Below are 15,127 nucleotides of genomic sequence, written 5' to 3' on the forward strand. Positions count from 1 at the left end.
AAGCGTTTACGACATATCCAACCTCCAACCAACACGGGAGCGTGCTGGGCACATGACACGTACGAGAAGCCATGGGCTTTAGCCCTGCCGCTTACTCTATCGTAACACTGTGCTAAAACATGGCGCCCGCCACTAGGTACGCTGAAGCCCAGTACGTCTCCGAATGATTAGGAACCCCCAAATTGTGAAACTAAACACACAAATCTAGGTCAGAGCTCTGTATGGCAGTCGAGTCCATCTTTTCCTACGCCTTCCTATACCGTATTCATGGGGACAACAGCTTCGAAGACAAAGCAGAACTTGCAGCCTTCAACGCATTTCCAGCCGCCATGAGCCCAGACTGTAAGGACAGAATGATCTTGCGCTCATTATAACACACTGCTAATTCGATGCAGGGTGCTCTCACCAGTATGTCACGCAAACAAACCAAATCTTCTCAGGGAATCTGACCCAAAACCCATTTTTCAATGTCGTTTCTTACGCCAATACATACGGCTTGGAACCCAATTTTGTGAGTCGACAACTTTAGAATTGATAAACGCTCCTAAACTCATCTCTTGTACCCAGCCCTGCTATGCAGTCAACCACCCTCAAGCGTATGCTAAGTACGTAGCCTCGTCTTATGCAAAGATCAATGAAAACAGTCTTGCGCACATTCTCCTTGGACCTACATCTATTGAAACCGGGATCAAAGGTAAAACAGTCAAAGGTGAGACTCTAGGCTTGCGATTTCTGATAGTTTTTGATTGGCTTACATTCTGAGAAAAGTGAATTGTAAACAAGCTATCCATTCGATTCTGTCCTTAAATACATGATTGAGAGTCACACTAAATTTGACTTTGCCGTCAGGATTCCCGGCTGGACCACTCCGAGGGCGAATATCGAGAAGAATGGCGGCCGGAGCAAGATAGTCATTCCAGATGACCCTGGGTTGCATCACATAGCAATTCTTCTGGGAACCACGACTTTGACGCTGGAACTACCTATGGAGGTTCGGATCACAATGCGCAACTCATCTGTCAGTATATACTACGGCCCATTGCTCTATGCATTCGATATCCCTTATACGGAGACGCACCATCAACCACTGAACTGGACCGATCGCAAGCCTCTGTCAGATGAGGAGGTGCACCTCAAATCCCACGACTACGTATTAGAACCGACTGAGCTTTGGCAGTACGCAATCGACCCACATAGCATCGTCGTCGAGAAGTCCACATCAACCGTCGGGGACCTGCCCAATCCGATCTTTGCAAAGGATGCTCCCCCTGTCTTTCTTACAGTCGATGCTTGGAAGATTGCCTGGCTAGCAGACAATGACACAGCAGCGTGGCCTGCAATCGACCCAGTGGTGGGCAAGGATAAGAAGGAAAAGATAAAGTTGGTCCCACTCGGATCGGGCAGGTTGCATATTGCACAATTCCCTGTGGCAAAACCTCAATAACCAACAGGCTCGAGTCTCGGATGGGGATCAAGAACGGCTTTTCTTGATGTTAGATCGACTTGACTATGTACATACGAATCCACAAATTGTAAATCCTGCGAGTACCTCTTTTAGCAGCCCAATGAGAAAAAGTCTGGGCTCGGTACCATTGGCCTTAGCCTCAACTAGAATCTTCTCATTGCCAACGAAACGCAAGCCAAGCACCTCGCAGATCGTTGTTGGGAGACTTTGTTATCGAGCCAAGTTCTCGACATTGAACATCGAGTGTCTTGTAAGGTTTGAAGTCCGAAGCTAACAATACCACAACCCGGTACTATCTTACCCTCGCAAACGGAGTTGGTGAAAACATGAGTGGCATTCGGCTTTACCATGCTCTGATCTGCACCTATTGCATTACATTTGACCACTGGGGGTCTCACGAATAGTCCCAGACAAGCTTCGAAGTTACATACAGAGAACGGCGAAGGTATAAACATGTAAATGTCATAGTCAAAGAGCTGTCGCCAGTGAGGAGAGAGATAGAAACGACCAGTCATGAACGTGGTTCGAATTCTGAGCCACAGCATGCATAATCGGTACCTGTCTGTCAAATATTACAATATCTTTATCATGCTCAATCGCTGCAGAAGCGTCGTCGTTACGGTGTTCTCCTCAGTCATGACCCGAAACTTTCCCTCCAAAGCCTCAATCTGCTCCAGCAATCGCGAAACGAGTCCTTTCCGCGCAATTGCTCCTTCGGTAACCGGAAATAACAGAGCCCTCGGACGTTGACCCAATGGCGTGGGTCCGCGTGAGATGTGGGGAAGATCTCGCAGACTCCGTCCGAAGCTAACGGCGCCGATCGTCGGACTCCCCGATCTGCGCATGTCACTTCTCTGTGACAGTAACACTCAGCTCAATAAAGGCTCAGTGGCCAAGTCAACTTAGAATCGTTCAATTGTAAACAAACTTGAGCGCAGTGAAATTTCTATGGAAGCTATCATTTGGCCATTTTCTCCACTTCTTGATCGCTGATGCCCCTGCTTCCGAGTAGCAAACCAGTAGCTCACTTCACCATAAGCTAAAACTTGGAACCAAGATAGGATAGAAGCAAAGAAAGGAAGGCCTAGAACGGTCGACGAAATCAAGGCCCTGGCTCAAAAGCGATCACCCGCATATCTCTGGCACTATTGCGCTAACGGGACTGATGATCAATTGACAACTTTGCGGAATCAAGAGATACGAAACGTCATTGCTACTACCCTAGAGCTGACCAGACATAGCTGATGACAGTCGCGTCGCGTGGGGTGAATAGGAGGCTTGAGCTTCTTTTCACACCTTAACCTGATCAGTTTATCACAGCTCCCACGTGAAGATGAGTCACCTCAACACAGATATTCGATTATCACTAAGACATTCTATGGCCATAGCACCAAGCGCTTATCAGCGACTGGAAACAACGGCGACATAGACGTCACTCATGCCCTACCTCAACGCAACGCGAGGGAGTTCTCACAGCTGAGGATGCCCTCTTAGCAGTAGAAGCAGGGGTCGACGCCATCATTGCATTAAACCTCCGAGGTCGACAGCGTTGCAGCAACACTCGAGGCTTTACCCGGTTCTACTGGACGGTGGGATCACTCAGGGTACAGAGGTCTCTGAAGCCCTAGCTTTAGGGGCAGATCTTTGCTTGTTCGGACGGTCAGCGCTATGGTGTTTAGCCGTGAATGGCAACAGGGGGTAACATCCTGGAGCGAGAGCTGTGGCGTAAAATGGTGCTGAGTGGCGCTACGGCAATCAAAGATATCTCTAGGTCCATGCTGGGGGTGCGGAAATCTAGTGCAGGCTTCGGCGTTACAAAACTGTCAAGATAGCGAAAACACTTTGGGCTGCGCCTCACCGCGTGCGTGATTTCTTCTTCTCAAATCGCGACTTTGCGTTATTGTTATGATGCGAAAATAGCTGCACAAAAAAGGCGTGAGAGTTGACAGTAACGATGCAGCCAGGCTGTCAGCTGAGAGACGGATCCAGGTACTAGTTCCAATAATCTGCTGCTCTTTTCATCCCATTGGGCTGCGAAACTGTAGGGTAAAGGGGCAGCTCAAGCCTCAACGGTCCTCGAGCTAACGGCCTAGAAATTACAGTCTGTGCAAGTGCACTAAAAAAAGCTGTTCGACACTTGATTGGCTGATCAAGAAACATAAACGCCATGACGTAAATTTCAACCAGTAACCGGGTTTCAGGTTTAGTACCAGAGATGGCCCAGACCACTGCCCTACCATCTGAACAAACCGCGATGACCGTTGCTAGCCTCTGCCTTTTGATGAGCAGCTAACTAGATCCAACATCCCTGAACCCTGCAAAGAAACAAAACATGAGCCCATGCCAAGAGGAATACGGGGTATTCGGGATACAGCGTGGGTTTTAGCTCAGCCAAAGCAACGTCGCAATTTAAACAACAGCTGAAAGTTGTGAGCCTGGCGCAGTATGGTTATATTACCCTCGTAAAGACGAGTCAGTGTTTGGACCGCTGCGATGAAATTGCCATTTCTAGTAAAACGCCTCTTTGACATGGGAGTAGATTAGAAGAGTAGATTACGGAGTAGAAGACCTTGTATTTAACAGCGGGACGATCCTTATTCTGCCTGCAGATCCCTCACTCACCCACTCACTCGTTCATTCTGTTTTCCACCCAGTCATTCTTTACTGTTCATCACGTTCTTTACCAATATGAAGTCGTTCGTTACCTTTGCGGGCTTGGCCTTTGCCAGCTTCGCTGCCGCTGGCCCCTGCAAGCCTCGCACCACCACAACTGCTGCTGCTGTCTCCTCTACTGAGGTCCCTTCCTCCACTGGTACTGAGACTGCTGCTGTTTCTACTAGCACGGACTATTCCGTCCCTGTTGTCTCGGAGAGCTCCACTCTCGCTACTGTGATTGTCTCCGAGACTAGCGCCACCGAGACCAGCGCTGCTGAGACAGGCACCACTACTGCCGAGACAAGTGCTGTCGGTACTACTACAGCTGAGACAAGCGCTGCTGACACCACCACCACTGCTGCTGAGACTACCACCGCCGAGGGCACCACCACTACTGCCGAGGAGACTACCACTGCCGAGGGAACCACCACTACTGCCGAGGAGACTACCACTGCCGAGGGAACCACCACCACCGCCGAGGAGACTACCACTACTGCTGAGGCTACTACTACTGAGGCCGAGACCACCACTGATGCCGCAACCACCACCACTACCACTGCTGAGCCCACTGCAGACCAGTCTTGCGACAACGCTGGCCTGGAGTATGCCATCTACCAGCACAGCTTCCACAACGATAATCCTCCTGACTTCTCCTCCTTCGACGTTGATTTCTTCCATACCGCCACCCCTACCCACGAGGGCGAGACCACTCGCATCGGTATCACCCCCGGCACTCATTCCGACACTGTCTTCGCCATCTACGATGACAGCCCCGAGCAGCTCTGGCAGTACAGGGCCGTCAACCACCGCGCATACCTCTATGCCCCCGAGAGCGGTGACTACGTCGTCACCATCCCCAACTCCGATGAGATCACCCTCATCTGGTTCGGCGACAATGCCCTCTCTGGCTGGACTCGTGAGAATGCCAACCTTGAGCAGGACTACCCAGGTGGCACTTCCAAGTCTTACACCATTCACCTCGAGGCTGGCACTTATACCCCCTTCCGACTCCTGTGGGCTAATGCTCAGGGCGATCTTAACTTCATCGCTGAGGTGCAGGCTCCTGATGGAACGGTCATTGTCAACGGTGATGGTAGCGATAACAAGTACTTTGTTCGCTTCGCCTGTGACGAGAGCACAACTCCTTTCCCTGAGTTTGGCTACGGTGGTTAAGCTGCTGCTCCGTTCTACTAGGACATATAGCAAAGTATATAGCGCTTCAGTCATGAAGCCCAAAATATCTTCGAGTATATAGCTATTTTAATACATAACACTCAATGACACTACCATTCTTGACAATGCGCGTAACAATAGTCGACTCTATCATGACCAACACTTTATAACTCTAAGTCTTGTTATTGCAACCTCGCATTCTGTAACCGGGTATCTGTGTTTTGGCGTATCAGAGCTCTTTAAAAGACATACTTGAACTCCAAGCTCTGATCTCCCTCTTTTCCATTGCTATCCTTACCCTCCGCGATCAACTTCTCCTTCTGTCGCATGCGGTACTTCAGAAGAGCATAAATGAGTCCAACGCAAACAAGTGCCAAGACCTCTCCTCCAAGAGAGATTGCATTACCCATGACGTAGCGAGGAGCATCCCCGATGGGATAGATCTGTGACGCCGCCATTCCAGATGCGTTTGCGAGTGAGATGAGCATGGAAATCGCAACAGAGCGCTTGTAGTCTGGCTGCATATTGTTTGATACCCATCTACAAATCGTTAGCGCGGTGCTTCAATTCACAGGGTTGGAGTGTTGACATACGTTACCAAGACAGTGTTGAAAGAGTAGACGCCACCGCCGACGAGGAACATGGCAAAGAAACCCGCGGCTTTGTGTCCGGTACCAACGACTATGGCATATCCGACGATGACTAGTAGTGGGGAGTGGATGAGGCAGATGGCTCGGCGGTTGAGGCGGTCTGAGACGTAGGTCGTGGCAGCAGTGAAGATGGATGCCAGAACGTAGACGGGAATACTAAGATAGTTGGCTTGTAGAGAAGTGTAACTGCATAAGTGATTAGTGGAATCCGAATCAAAGCGGTCAAGATACTTACTCGAGGCCCTTGAGAAGAGTTGGGAGGAATGTGCCGAAGCCGAAAAGTGCGATGGAAGCGCAGAATAGTGAGATGGAAGCAAGCCAAACGAGGGGATCCGTGAGGGCCATGACGACCTGCTTCCACGAGAAGCCTTCAGTTTCTTTGAAAGGATGGTTGCGCTCTTTGATAAGCATCATAGTTGATTTCTCTTCTTCTGAGAGGAACCAAGCTGTTTGCGGAGAAGTCGGAAGACTCAGCCAGCAAACAGCTCCGATGACAAGCGAGATAGCACCCTCGATGATGAAGAGCCATCGCCAAGCTGACAACCCATGTCTCGCACCCATCGACTGAATCCCATACGCAATAAGTCCACCAAGGGCTCCAGAAAGTGCAATCGAGACATAAAGGACCGCAACGCGTTTTCCTTGCGATGCAGGAGGGTAGATCTGAGAGACGACGAAGGTGAGAGAAGGAAAAAGACCAGCCTCGAAGAAACCGAGGAGGACTCGGCAGGCTATGACTTGGCCATAGCTGTGGACGAAGCCAGTTCCCAAAGTGATGAAACTCCAGCTTATGATGGCGATAGCAAGGACACGACCTGGACCGAATTTCTTGACGGCGAGGACCCATGGCGTTTCAAAGACGACGTATGAGATGTAGAAATACATTGATACGTCGTTGAATTGAGTTCCATGCATGCCTGTATCTTCTTCGAAGCCGAATACACGTGCGTTGCCTTGAGTATCATGGTTAGCTTTCGGAACTGGAGTTGGGGTTTGCAAGGTCCTTACCGATATTTGTTCGATCGAGGTAAGCGAATAGAACAAGAAGAGCCATCTGCGGCATAACAAACTTGTCAAATTTCGACAACACCTTTTTCTCAACTTCCGTGAGGTCATTCATCTCGCCAGAGTTCTGATCGAGCTCTTGCTCAAGCGGCATCTTGAGCTCCGACTGTTTCTCTGTGGCTTCCATCGTGACAAGTTTGAGTATGTATTGACAAGACAATGCGAGAATACGAGAAGTAAAATGTGGATTACTGGTTCTTTTAAGGTCGCTTGCATATCCGAGCTATCACCAGGTGATCTGCAGCACGATGGTCACTTATCCACCCCCGCATTTGATAGTCTGATAGTCAAGTTGTAACAAACCGTCGGCGGAGATGGGAATACTCCACTAGTGGAGATGACTATGGTAAATCCTTCCTTTTTGAATGATTATATGTGATAGAGATGAGATAAGACCGATACGAGACGATAAGACTCTCCAGACTGAAGACTGGAGCTGCGGCGATGAACCATGCTCCGATGATCTCCGATGAGATTTAAAAAAGCCAATCCACAACGCATTCAATCAGAAGCCGTTATAAACAAACTTCCTCAGCAATCACTGCCTCTAGAAGTCAATTGAAGATAAAGTTACTGGCTGTTACCCCGCGTTTTTATCCTTGTAGCCATGCACAAAGGTTATGTCATAGTTCATCGGCAAGATTGCAGTTCAGTTCCAGCTCCAATAAGCTTCCCAATGGAGACTAGTCTCCGCCGACGGCCGACGGCGGATAATGACCCCACTCGCAGCACTCGGCCGTAATTGCTAATGTTGAGAGGGAATTATGACCGTCGGGGACGATAAAGGATAACAATTGAGGGGAGATAATACATAATTAGACAAGACTTGGATTTATCAAGGTGCTGTTATCGAAAGATTGAATATTAACAGCAGATATCTTAAGGTTAGACATTTGAGGTCTTGCTCGAAATCATCAACCTCTAGAGACAAACAGCACACAAATCAGAACCAGCATCATGGGCTCACTCGATCTACCACCATTCAAAATCAGCGAAGTCGATCTCGCAAAATCACTTCACGAAAGCTGTCAATTCGGCGCCGCGCACCGCTATGGAAAGTAAGCTATTCTCACAAACCCACCATATTCTCAAAAATTAACCCATTTACCCTAGGGCTTCCACAGAAACTGGCATGGCGCGGCTCAGTCTGGACGACTCGGACAAGCAGGTTCGAGATTGGTTCATCACCTACGCCAAGTCGCTTGGACTAAAGACTTCAATTGATCAAATGGGGAATCTATTTGCGATTAGACCAGGCAAGAACAATGATCTGCCCCCAGTCATGATGGGTTCGCATTTGGATACGCAGCCTACTGGTGGACGATACGATGGCATTCTTGGTGTCATTTCGGGTCTTGAGGTTTTGCGAACATTGAATGATCATGGGTATGAGACTGCGGGGCCTATTGGAGTTGTGAACTGGACCAAGTACGTATCCCGCCACGAGTAAGCGCGATGAGGACTTGGCTGACTTTTTCGTAGCGAGGAGGGTGCTCGCTTTCCCAAGATGGCTGTGTCTTCAGGTGTTTGGGCTGATGTCATCCCTCTCGAAACTGCATGGGATTTAAGGGAAGTTTTGGCTGCTGATCCCAAGTCGATGAAGGAGGAGCTCGACAGGATAGGCTACTGCGGTGACCAGCCTGCTTCATATCGATCAAATCCCTTCGCCGCGCATTTCGAGCTTCACATCGAGCAAGGTCCCATTCTTGAAGACGAGGGTCTTAAGATCGGCGTTGTGCACGGTAAGAAAATCCCTCTACGGGCATTGTACAGGATTAACAGCGGATATAGGAGTCCAAGCATTCAAATGGTTCAACATCACCGTCAAAGGCCGCGACAGCCACGCAGGCACAACACCACTCTACGCCCGCAAAGACCCCGTCCTATCCGCCAGCAAGATGCTCGTCGCCGCCAACACAATCGCCAAAAAGCACGACGGCCTCGCAACAACCGGCATCTTCACCACCGACCCCGGCACCGTCAATACAATGGCGCACACTGTGAAATTCACCCTCGACCTCCGCCACGTCAAGGATGAAGTCCTCGCCGAGATGGTAAAAGAATGCGAAGCCGAGTTCCAGCGCATTTCTCACGATGATAGTGAGAAGGGCTGTGAGGTTGACTGGGAGCTTCTTGTGGATAGTCCTGCAGTCAAGTTTAACCAGGAGTGTATTTCGGTGGTGGAGCAGAGCGCGAAGGATGTCTGCTCGACGGTTGGGGAGGGGAAGCTTTGGAGGGATATGATTAGTGGTGCGGGGCATGATAGCTGCTACACGAATCGGGTTTGTCCTACGAGTATGATCTTTACGCCGACGAGATCGGGGATCAGCCATAACCCAACAGAGTATTGCTCGCCTGAAGATTGGTAAGTTTTCTTCGTCGTAGAGGAGTTGGGAGTGCTAACATGATGCAGTGCGCTTGGTGCCAGTGTTCTTCTGGGAGCGGTTTTGCGATATGATAAACTTCGCGCCAACAGGAATTAGTGACTTGGATAGTTGGTATTATGAATTTAATTGTGTAGTATGTAGAGAAATTGCAAATCTTTCTTAATTACACTGAAGAACGAGTCATGATGTGAACATTGAGCTGGTATGAGAGCGGGACATGATTTCTTTCCGGTATTAAAATCAATTGTAGAATAATCAGTTGTAACAATCGTGGGAGCCAGGAATACCAAATAACTATCAACCAGAAATATGACATTCACTGATCCCATGATTGACTCCATGATAAGGTTGTGGAATCTCAGCGATACAGATCAAAGCAGTCCCTCATTTAAGAGACCTTAAGGCTATGAACCTATGGAATAAATATCACTAATATCGCCCTACATTGCCTTCGTTTATTCCTTAGACTTTTATTTCATGTCGTACAATGCGATAATCTGTATTCCATGACAGACATCAATCATGTCCACCAACGCTAACTACCTTACTGGCTTCAATCACGTGCCGGTTATCGGCCAACTCGGACCCCGCTATCGGTAACTCACTTCATCAATCTCATACCGCGAGCTTCACCTCAGCATCTCCCTCACAATGAGTCATGACGAACACCCGCATCGTCAAGTCGCGGGCATAAGACGCTACCGCTCCAAGTCCCAAAGACCATGCGATTTATGTCGCGCTCGAAAAGTGCTCTGCAACATCCCTGATCCGACGCGTCCATGCCAGCTCTGCGATCGCACTGGACGCGATTGCACGTTTGTGGGAAATCCTAATAAGAAGCCGAGGGATAGTCGCACGAGAAGGCTGGATTCTGACGGTGGTGGAGGGACGCCGATTGTTGTGCCGCAGCCGCTTGCGCAGGATGTTGGTGTTTATGAGGCGTTGCGGATGCCCGATGGTGAGATGAGACAACGAACAATGATGCAAAAGATATAACCTGACGAATAATAGAGATCCAATCTGCAGGCATTGACACAGGCCTCGATTTGACTCCTCTGGATGGCACAGTGTCGCAATCCATTTTCTCACCTGGGGGCGGTATCAACTGGGACATCTCATTCGATCACGGCATAGACGGCAGCGATCAACCATTCGACTTCTTCGCCAACGGTGAACTGCCCAATCTCGAACCGCTTGATGATCCAACGCCCTCAGACTACGGCGAAATCCCTACCCTCACCCCAGGTAAATCAGCAGATCTCCCCGCCAGCCCAACAGCCCTATTCGAACGCCTCTCATTCGACCAACGGCCAGACCACTCAACCTCACTAATTGGCTTTTCCAACGAATCTGATCCTTTTTCTCTTAATCACTTCCCGTATTCGAGTAGTGATGAAGTCGACTTTTATCGCGTTGCGTATCGACGGCAGCAACACGCATTTCCGGCGAATCCTCCGATTCACTTTTTGCAGAGTCAGACTGGGACTGCGATTGAGAGTCAGAAGATTGTGGATAAGTGTATGTCGTCGCTGGGTGATAGGGAACATCTTGAGAAATTGGTGGATCGAGAAACAGGCGTGGCTTTAGTCAAGTTGTATGCCTCTATCCTTCTCTTTACTTTGAAGATGTACTTACTTACTTATTGTACAGGTACTTCAGATTTGTTTTCGAAGATTTGCCGATCCTTTCTCGCTCTCTTATTTTTGAAGACTTGAATAAGTTTGTCGCAGAGGCATCTACTGGTTTACTTGCGGGCGTATACGCGCTTGCACTGCCCTTCACGCCCTGGGATGAGAAACTCTGTCTTGACAGTGCATATTTCAAGCCGGATGTCAACGATCTCTGGCAAGTCTCCTACACCTGTCTACAAAAGGAACTCCACTTTCCTCGTCTCTCAACCATCCAGATATTTATCCTCCTACTGAATCACACTCCCTTTGATGTCGTCGTTGTGGAGAACCCCTTTGTATGGTCGTTGGCAGCTTCTATGCTGGCCATGGCTCAGTCACTTGGATTGAATGTCAACCCAAGTGGATGGAAGTTACCGGCGTGGGAGGTTCGACTTCGGAGACGATTATGGTGGGCTGTTTATGTTGAGTATACTTGGCGTGCAGTAACTCATGGACGATCTTCCATGATATCTGACGACGACTGGGATGTTTCACCACTTACATCTGCCGATTTTACCATTGATCCTACAGCCAGCATACCGGAAAACATTCGAGATCAGTCACTTGACTATTTTATCCGTTTGTGCTCATTGACCGAGATCACTTCTGCAATCTGTCGGCAATTCTTGTAAGACCCCTTCGTAGCCCCATTTATGACCACCAATTGCTCCGGACTGACAGCAATAGCTCCCTTCGTGCTGCATCACGGCCTCAAATCCTCGACTCTCTACTTGAACAGGCTCGGGGTCCACGTCAGCAGCTACTCAAATGGCTAGAAGACCTACCAGAATCTCTGGCTCTCAGACCAGAGCCGAGCGACAGCGACGCAGATGACTCAGTCAAGAGTCACAGATCCCTCTACGTAGCATACTACACCACGCACATCCTCGTCTTGCGAGCATTGCTACGTCCCATTATCGACAGTGACACACAGCTCACCCACATCCAATCCTCCGTAGAGACAGTCCTCCAAGCTTGTCGCGGTCTCATCCAAACAGTCATCAAGTTCATCCGTGGCCTAGATGCCAGACATCAATCAGCGTTCTGGCCTGCATATACACGGAACTGTCTAGCATATCCCGGACTATTCTGCTACATGCTCTGTCTGCAGAAACGGCAACCTGATATGACGGCATATGACCAGAACCTTCTCGCGACGTGGAGAAAGACTCTCCGCACGCGAATGCAGTCGTGGCCCTTTCTCCGCTTTGCTATCGTCAAGGTTGACGCGATTTACTGGAAGAAACTGTATCAGGACAAGAATTGATTTTGATTGGAACACGTGGGGTATTGGGTTTGCGGGGGAAATGCTATTTACTGCCAAGAGAAAAACTCACTGAACTTAGGAAGATTTCTTATCGTCTGGATATAGATCGTAAGCCGCAATGCATCAGTGTTTTGATATGTTATGTCTTCAATTCTGACGTGTTCTACGCCCAATCCGACATAAGGTACTTTGCGTTTAAGCGTGATATACTCCATCTCGGGCGAAAGTCAAACGGCTAGAACCAATGATACGCCGCGCTGTCCATGAACTGAATCACTTACAAGGGCTCTTATTGGAAATGCCGAAATGAACTGTAGTTGATAGGTTCAGAGCATGCTCACAGTCAACCTACCATGAGAGTTGAGGCAAGGCTGGCATCTGGATTCAGCCACGATGGTATGGATTGGCTGACGGCACGGAACCCGTTCGTCCGCCCAAAGTGGCTGGACTTTAACCTAGACATGGAAAAATCAGATAACCTTTTGCCACGATTGGTGGCGAGTGATTCGAAGCAGTCCCCTCGGTGAGACAGAACTAGACTTTGAGATTCCAGGCAACGAAGCCACACATCAAAAGAAATTGTCCGTGCTAAAGAAAGTTCTTGACTACAGATGATACATCTAGCCACGCGGCATATCGAACGTCGATTACTGGTGAAAAGTGATTGACATGCCTCGACACGTGAGCTTGCGTGACTGACGTTCCACTAGAGCTTCATAATCCACGCCGAGCTTAAAATCAATTGACCATTGACAAGAGAGCTATGCGAGTTATTTCCTAAGATAAGCCTTGGTAAACTTACTTACAACACGCGTGGAACGATCTGAGCCACTCCCAGGAAACAACATGGTTCACTGGTGGCTTATTAAACCGTCCTCATGTGTCACAATTAGCTTATCGATAACACATAGCATTTAAGGTATACTCTGCAGAACATCCCGCCCAATAGGAACAACGGATGCTTTCCCCTCTCACAAAGTCCGAATGTTAGAGCTCCGTGAGGATGCTTCTCGACGATTGGGTCACTTATCTTTGTTGAGGCCTCCTATGCGCATATTGTCTTTGGAAAGCTAAAGTTAATCGGGACTTTTCAGTGTGTTGGCTAGGTATGTCTCGCTGAGACGTCATAAGCTTTGAGTATCCATCAGTGAGGATGCTTCTCGAAGTCTGCGTTGCCATAGCCCGACTGACTCCTCACTGTGCATAAAAAGCTTGACTGCTCCCACAATCTACGAGTTCATGCTGGACCTCCGTCACCACATGATATAAGCCAAACCTTTCTTCTACCTAAGTGTTCGAGATCTGTCAACACTTACCATGTCTAAGTCTCGTTAATCTACTCTGTTCCCCAAGTATGACCATGTGACTGACCACTTCAATAGACGGTCGCAAACAGCACTTTGTCCAGGTCGAGAAGGATCCTGATGACTTTGTCTTCCTGAATGTCACACTCACCATCTTCTGGCGCCTGGCTCGCCTCGATCTTGTCAATCACGTGTGGTGCCATACTCACCTCCACGTCGCTGCTTTCTACGGATGGGTGGATGTCGTTGAGGCTCTGCTTAAATTGGGCAGCAACCCTGATATCCAGGACTCGAAGGGATGCACCGCATTGCATGCTGCCTGCGCCTCTGTAGACGAAGGCTCAAAGGAAGTAGTTCAGGTTCTGCTAAAGCATGGTGCTGATCCGAACCATAAGGCCGATGTTACAGGCTTTGCTCCGGTACATCACCTCATCGAGGCAAGTCGCAATGCGGCTGAGCCATGGGACTGCAATGGAAAACTGGAGACACTTCTGAAGGGAGGAGCCGACATCGATACGCCGGATACACATGGCCGGACACCTATCCATCTCGCGTCTTGTATTCCCTGGTGTAATAGCCTCTTTGATGTTCTCCACACAAGATGCGCAAGACTTGATCTTCTCACCGTTATGAAAAGATCTATCTTGCATTACGCAGCCATGTACGGAGACCTGGATCACATTTCGTACCTGCGTAAGCGTGGTCTTACAGAGCCGGATCCAGATGGCAAAGACGCCTATGACCAAACTCCGCTGGATCTGATGGTATGGAGGGCAAACGCCAAACCGGAAGAACTCTGGAAGCACATGAAACAACCCACTGAGGATGTCACCCAAGCCTTTTGCTCTTTGATCCAAGAGATTAGGATTCATCGTTGGCGGGAAGGGCACGGTACAAGCTATCAGGGTCATCGCAGTCACTGGCGCCATGTCAAGGCTGACCACCATTTGAACCCAGAAAGCCATCTCGTTGCTCCCCCCACAAACTGGAAGCTTGCCTGACTCTTTTAATTGTTCATAATGCAGTTCTTGGTTAACAACAAGGACATACGGAAATCAAGAACAATCTTGCTCAGGGCGCGGGGAATTATGCTAGGGGAATCCAAGATGACTTAATCTAATGTATACCATATTACAGTTCCAGAGCATTCTATGTGAGGGGACTTACAGTTTGAATACGTGGTCAATCATGAATCAACTCCTACCACGCAGTACACGTTTCTTCTCAGCCGGGATTTGACGCTTTGGCTTACAACTTAGTGCTCATTGCGCATTTAGGTTGCGGTCTTGAGAGAAATTGGTTTGGCGTAGTAGCCTTGCCACCCGCTCCACCACAAACATCAGGATGCCATTGGACTAAAGCATGCCGGGGAATATGGGCTTTCAGGCCTTCATCCCCTCGCAGATAAGATATCTCACACCGTGATCCACGAGAACATAAATACCGCCCTATCCAAGGTCTCAGGATATTTGAAATATACTCGACGGGAGT

At 49.0% G+C, this 15,127-nt stretch overlaps 6 protein-coding genes across 6 annotated transcripts; 5 read left to right on the forward strand and 1 right to left on the reverse strand.

Moving 5' to 3' along the window:
• Window positions 1-119: 119 nt before the first annotated feature.
• Window positions 120-1,614, forward strand: FVEG_05716 (hypothetical protein; the record flags this gene model as incomplete). Its single annotated transcript, XM_018893955.1, has 5 exons — window positions 120-151; window positions 209-342; window positions 396-511; window positions 568-605; window positions 850-1,614. 5 exons carry the CDS (start codon window positions 120-122, stop codon window positions 1,442-1,444), a joined length of 915 nt encoding a protein of 304 aa, XP_018750909.1. The 3' UTR covers window positions 1,445-1,614.
• A 2,351-nt stretch (window positions 1,615-3,965) lies between these two features.
• Window positions 3,966-5,423, forward strand: FVEG_05717 (hypothetical protein). Its single transcript, XM_018893956.1, has one exon. The coding sequence runs from the start codon at window positions 4,154-4,156 to the stop codon at window positions 5,291-5,293; it is 1,140 nt and encodes a 379-aa protein (XP_018750910.1). The 5' UTR covers window positions 3,966-4,153; the 3' UTR covers window positions 5,294-5,423.
• Window positions 5,424-5,532: 109 nt separating this feature from the next.
• FVEG_05718 (hypothetical protein) lies at window positions 5,533-7,135 on the reverse strand (the record flags this gene model as incomplete). Its single annotated transcript, XM_018893957.1, has 4 exons — window positions 5,533-5,833; window positions 5,887-6,129; window positions 6,179-6,896; window positions 6,952-7,135. 4 exons carry the CDS (start codon window positions 7,133-7,135, stop codon window positions 5,533-5,535), a joined length of 1,446 nt encoding a protein of 481 aa, XP_018750911.1.
• Window positions 7,136-7,783: 648 nt separating this feature from the next.
• FVEG_05719 (hypothetical protein) lies at window positions 7,784-9,538 on the forward strand. Its single transcript, XM_018893958.1, has 5 exons — window positions 7,784-8,066; window positions 8,122-8,436; window positions 8,491-8,750; window positions 8,800-9,373; window positions 9,422-9,538. The coding sequence occupies exons 1-5, from the start codon at window positions 7,966-7,968 to the stop codon at window positions 9,489-9,491; spliced, it is 1,320 nt and encodes a 439-aa protein (XP_018750912.1). The 5' UTR covers window positions 7,784-7,965; the 3' UTR covers window positions 9,492-9,538.
• A 467-nt stretch (window positions 9,539-10,005) lies between these two features.
• FVEG_15710 (hypothetical protein) lies at window positions 10,006-12,469 on the forward strand. The gene is made up of 4 exons (XM_018904903.1): window positions 10,006-10,353; window positions 10,407-10,989; window positions 11,046-11,693; window positions 11,753-12,469. The coding sequence occupies exons 1-4, from the start codon at window positions 10,047-10,049 to the stop codon at window positions 12,330-12,332; spliced, it is 2,118 nt and encodes a 705-aa protein (XP_018750913.1). The 5' UTR covers window positions 10,006-10,046; the 3' UTR covers window positions 12,333-12,469.
• A 1,180-nt stretch (window positions 12,470-13,649) lies between these two features.
• FVEG_05722 (hypothetical protein) lies at window positions 13,650-14,637 on the forward strand (the record flags this gene model as incomplete). Its single annotated transcript, XM_018893959.1, has 2 exons — window positions 13,650-13,662; window positions 13,715-14,637. The coding sequence occupies 2 exons, from the start codon at window positions 13,650-13,652 to the stop codon at window positions 14,635-14,637; spliced, it is 936 nt and encodes a 311-aa protein (XP_018750914.1).
• Between the last annotated feature and the right edge of the window lie 490 nt (window positions 14,638-15,127).

Source organism: Fusarium verticillioides, chromosome 3, assembly GCF_000149555.1.
Source record: "Fusarium verticillioides 7600 chromosome 3, whole genome shotgun sequence".
NCBI classification, from domain to species: Eukaryota; Fungi; Ascomycota; class Sordariomycetes; order Hypocreales; family Nectriaceae; genus Fusarium; species Fusarium verticillioides.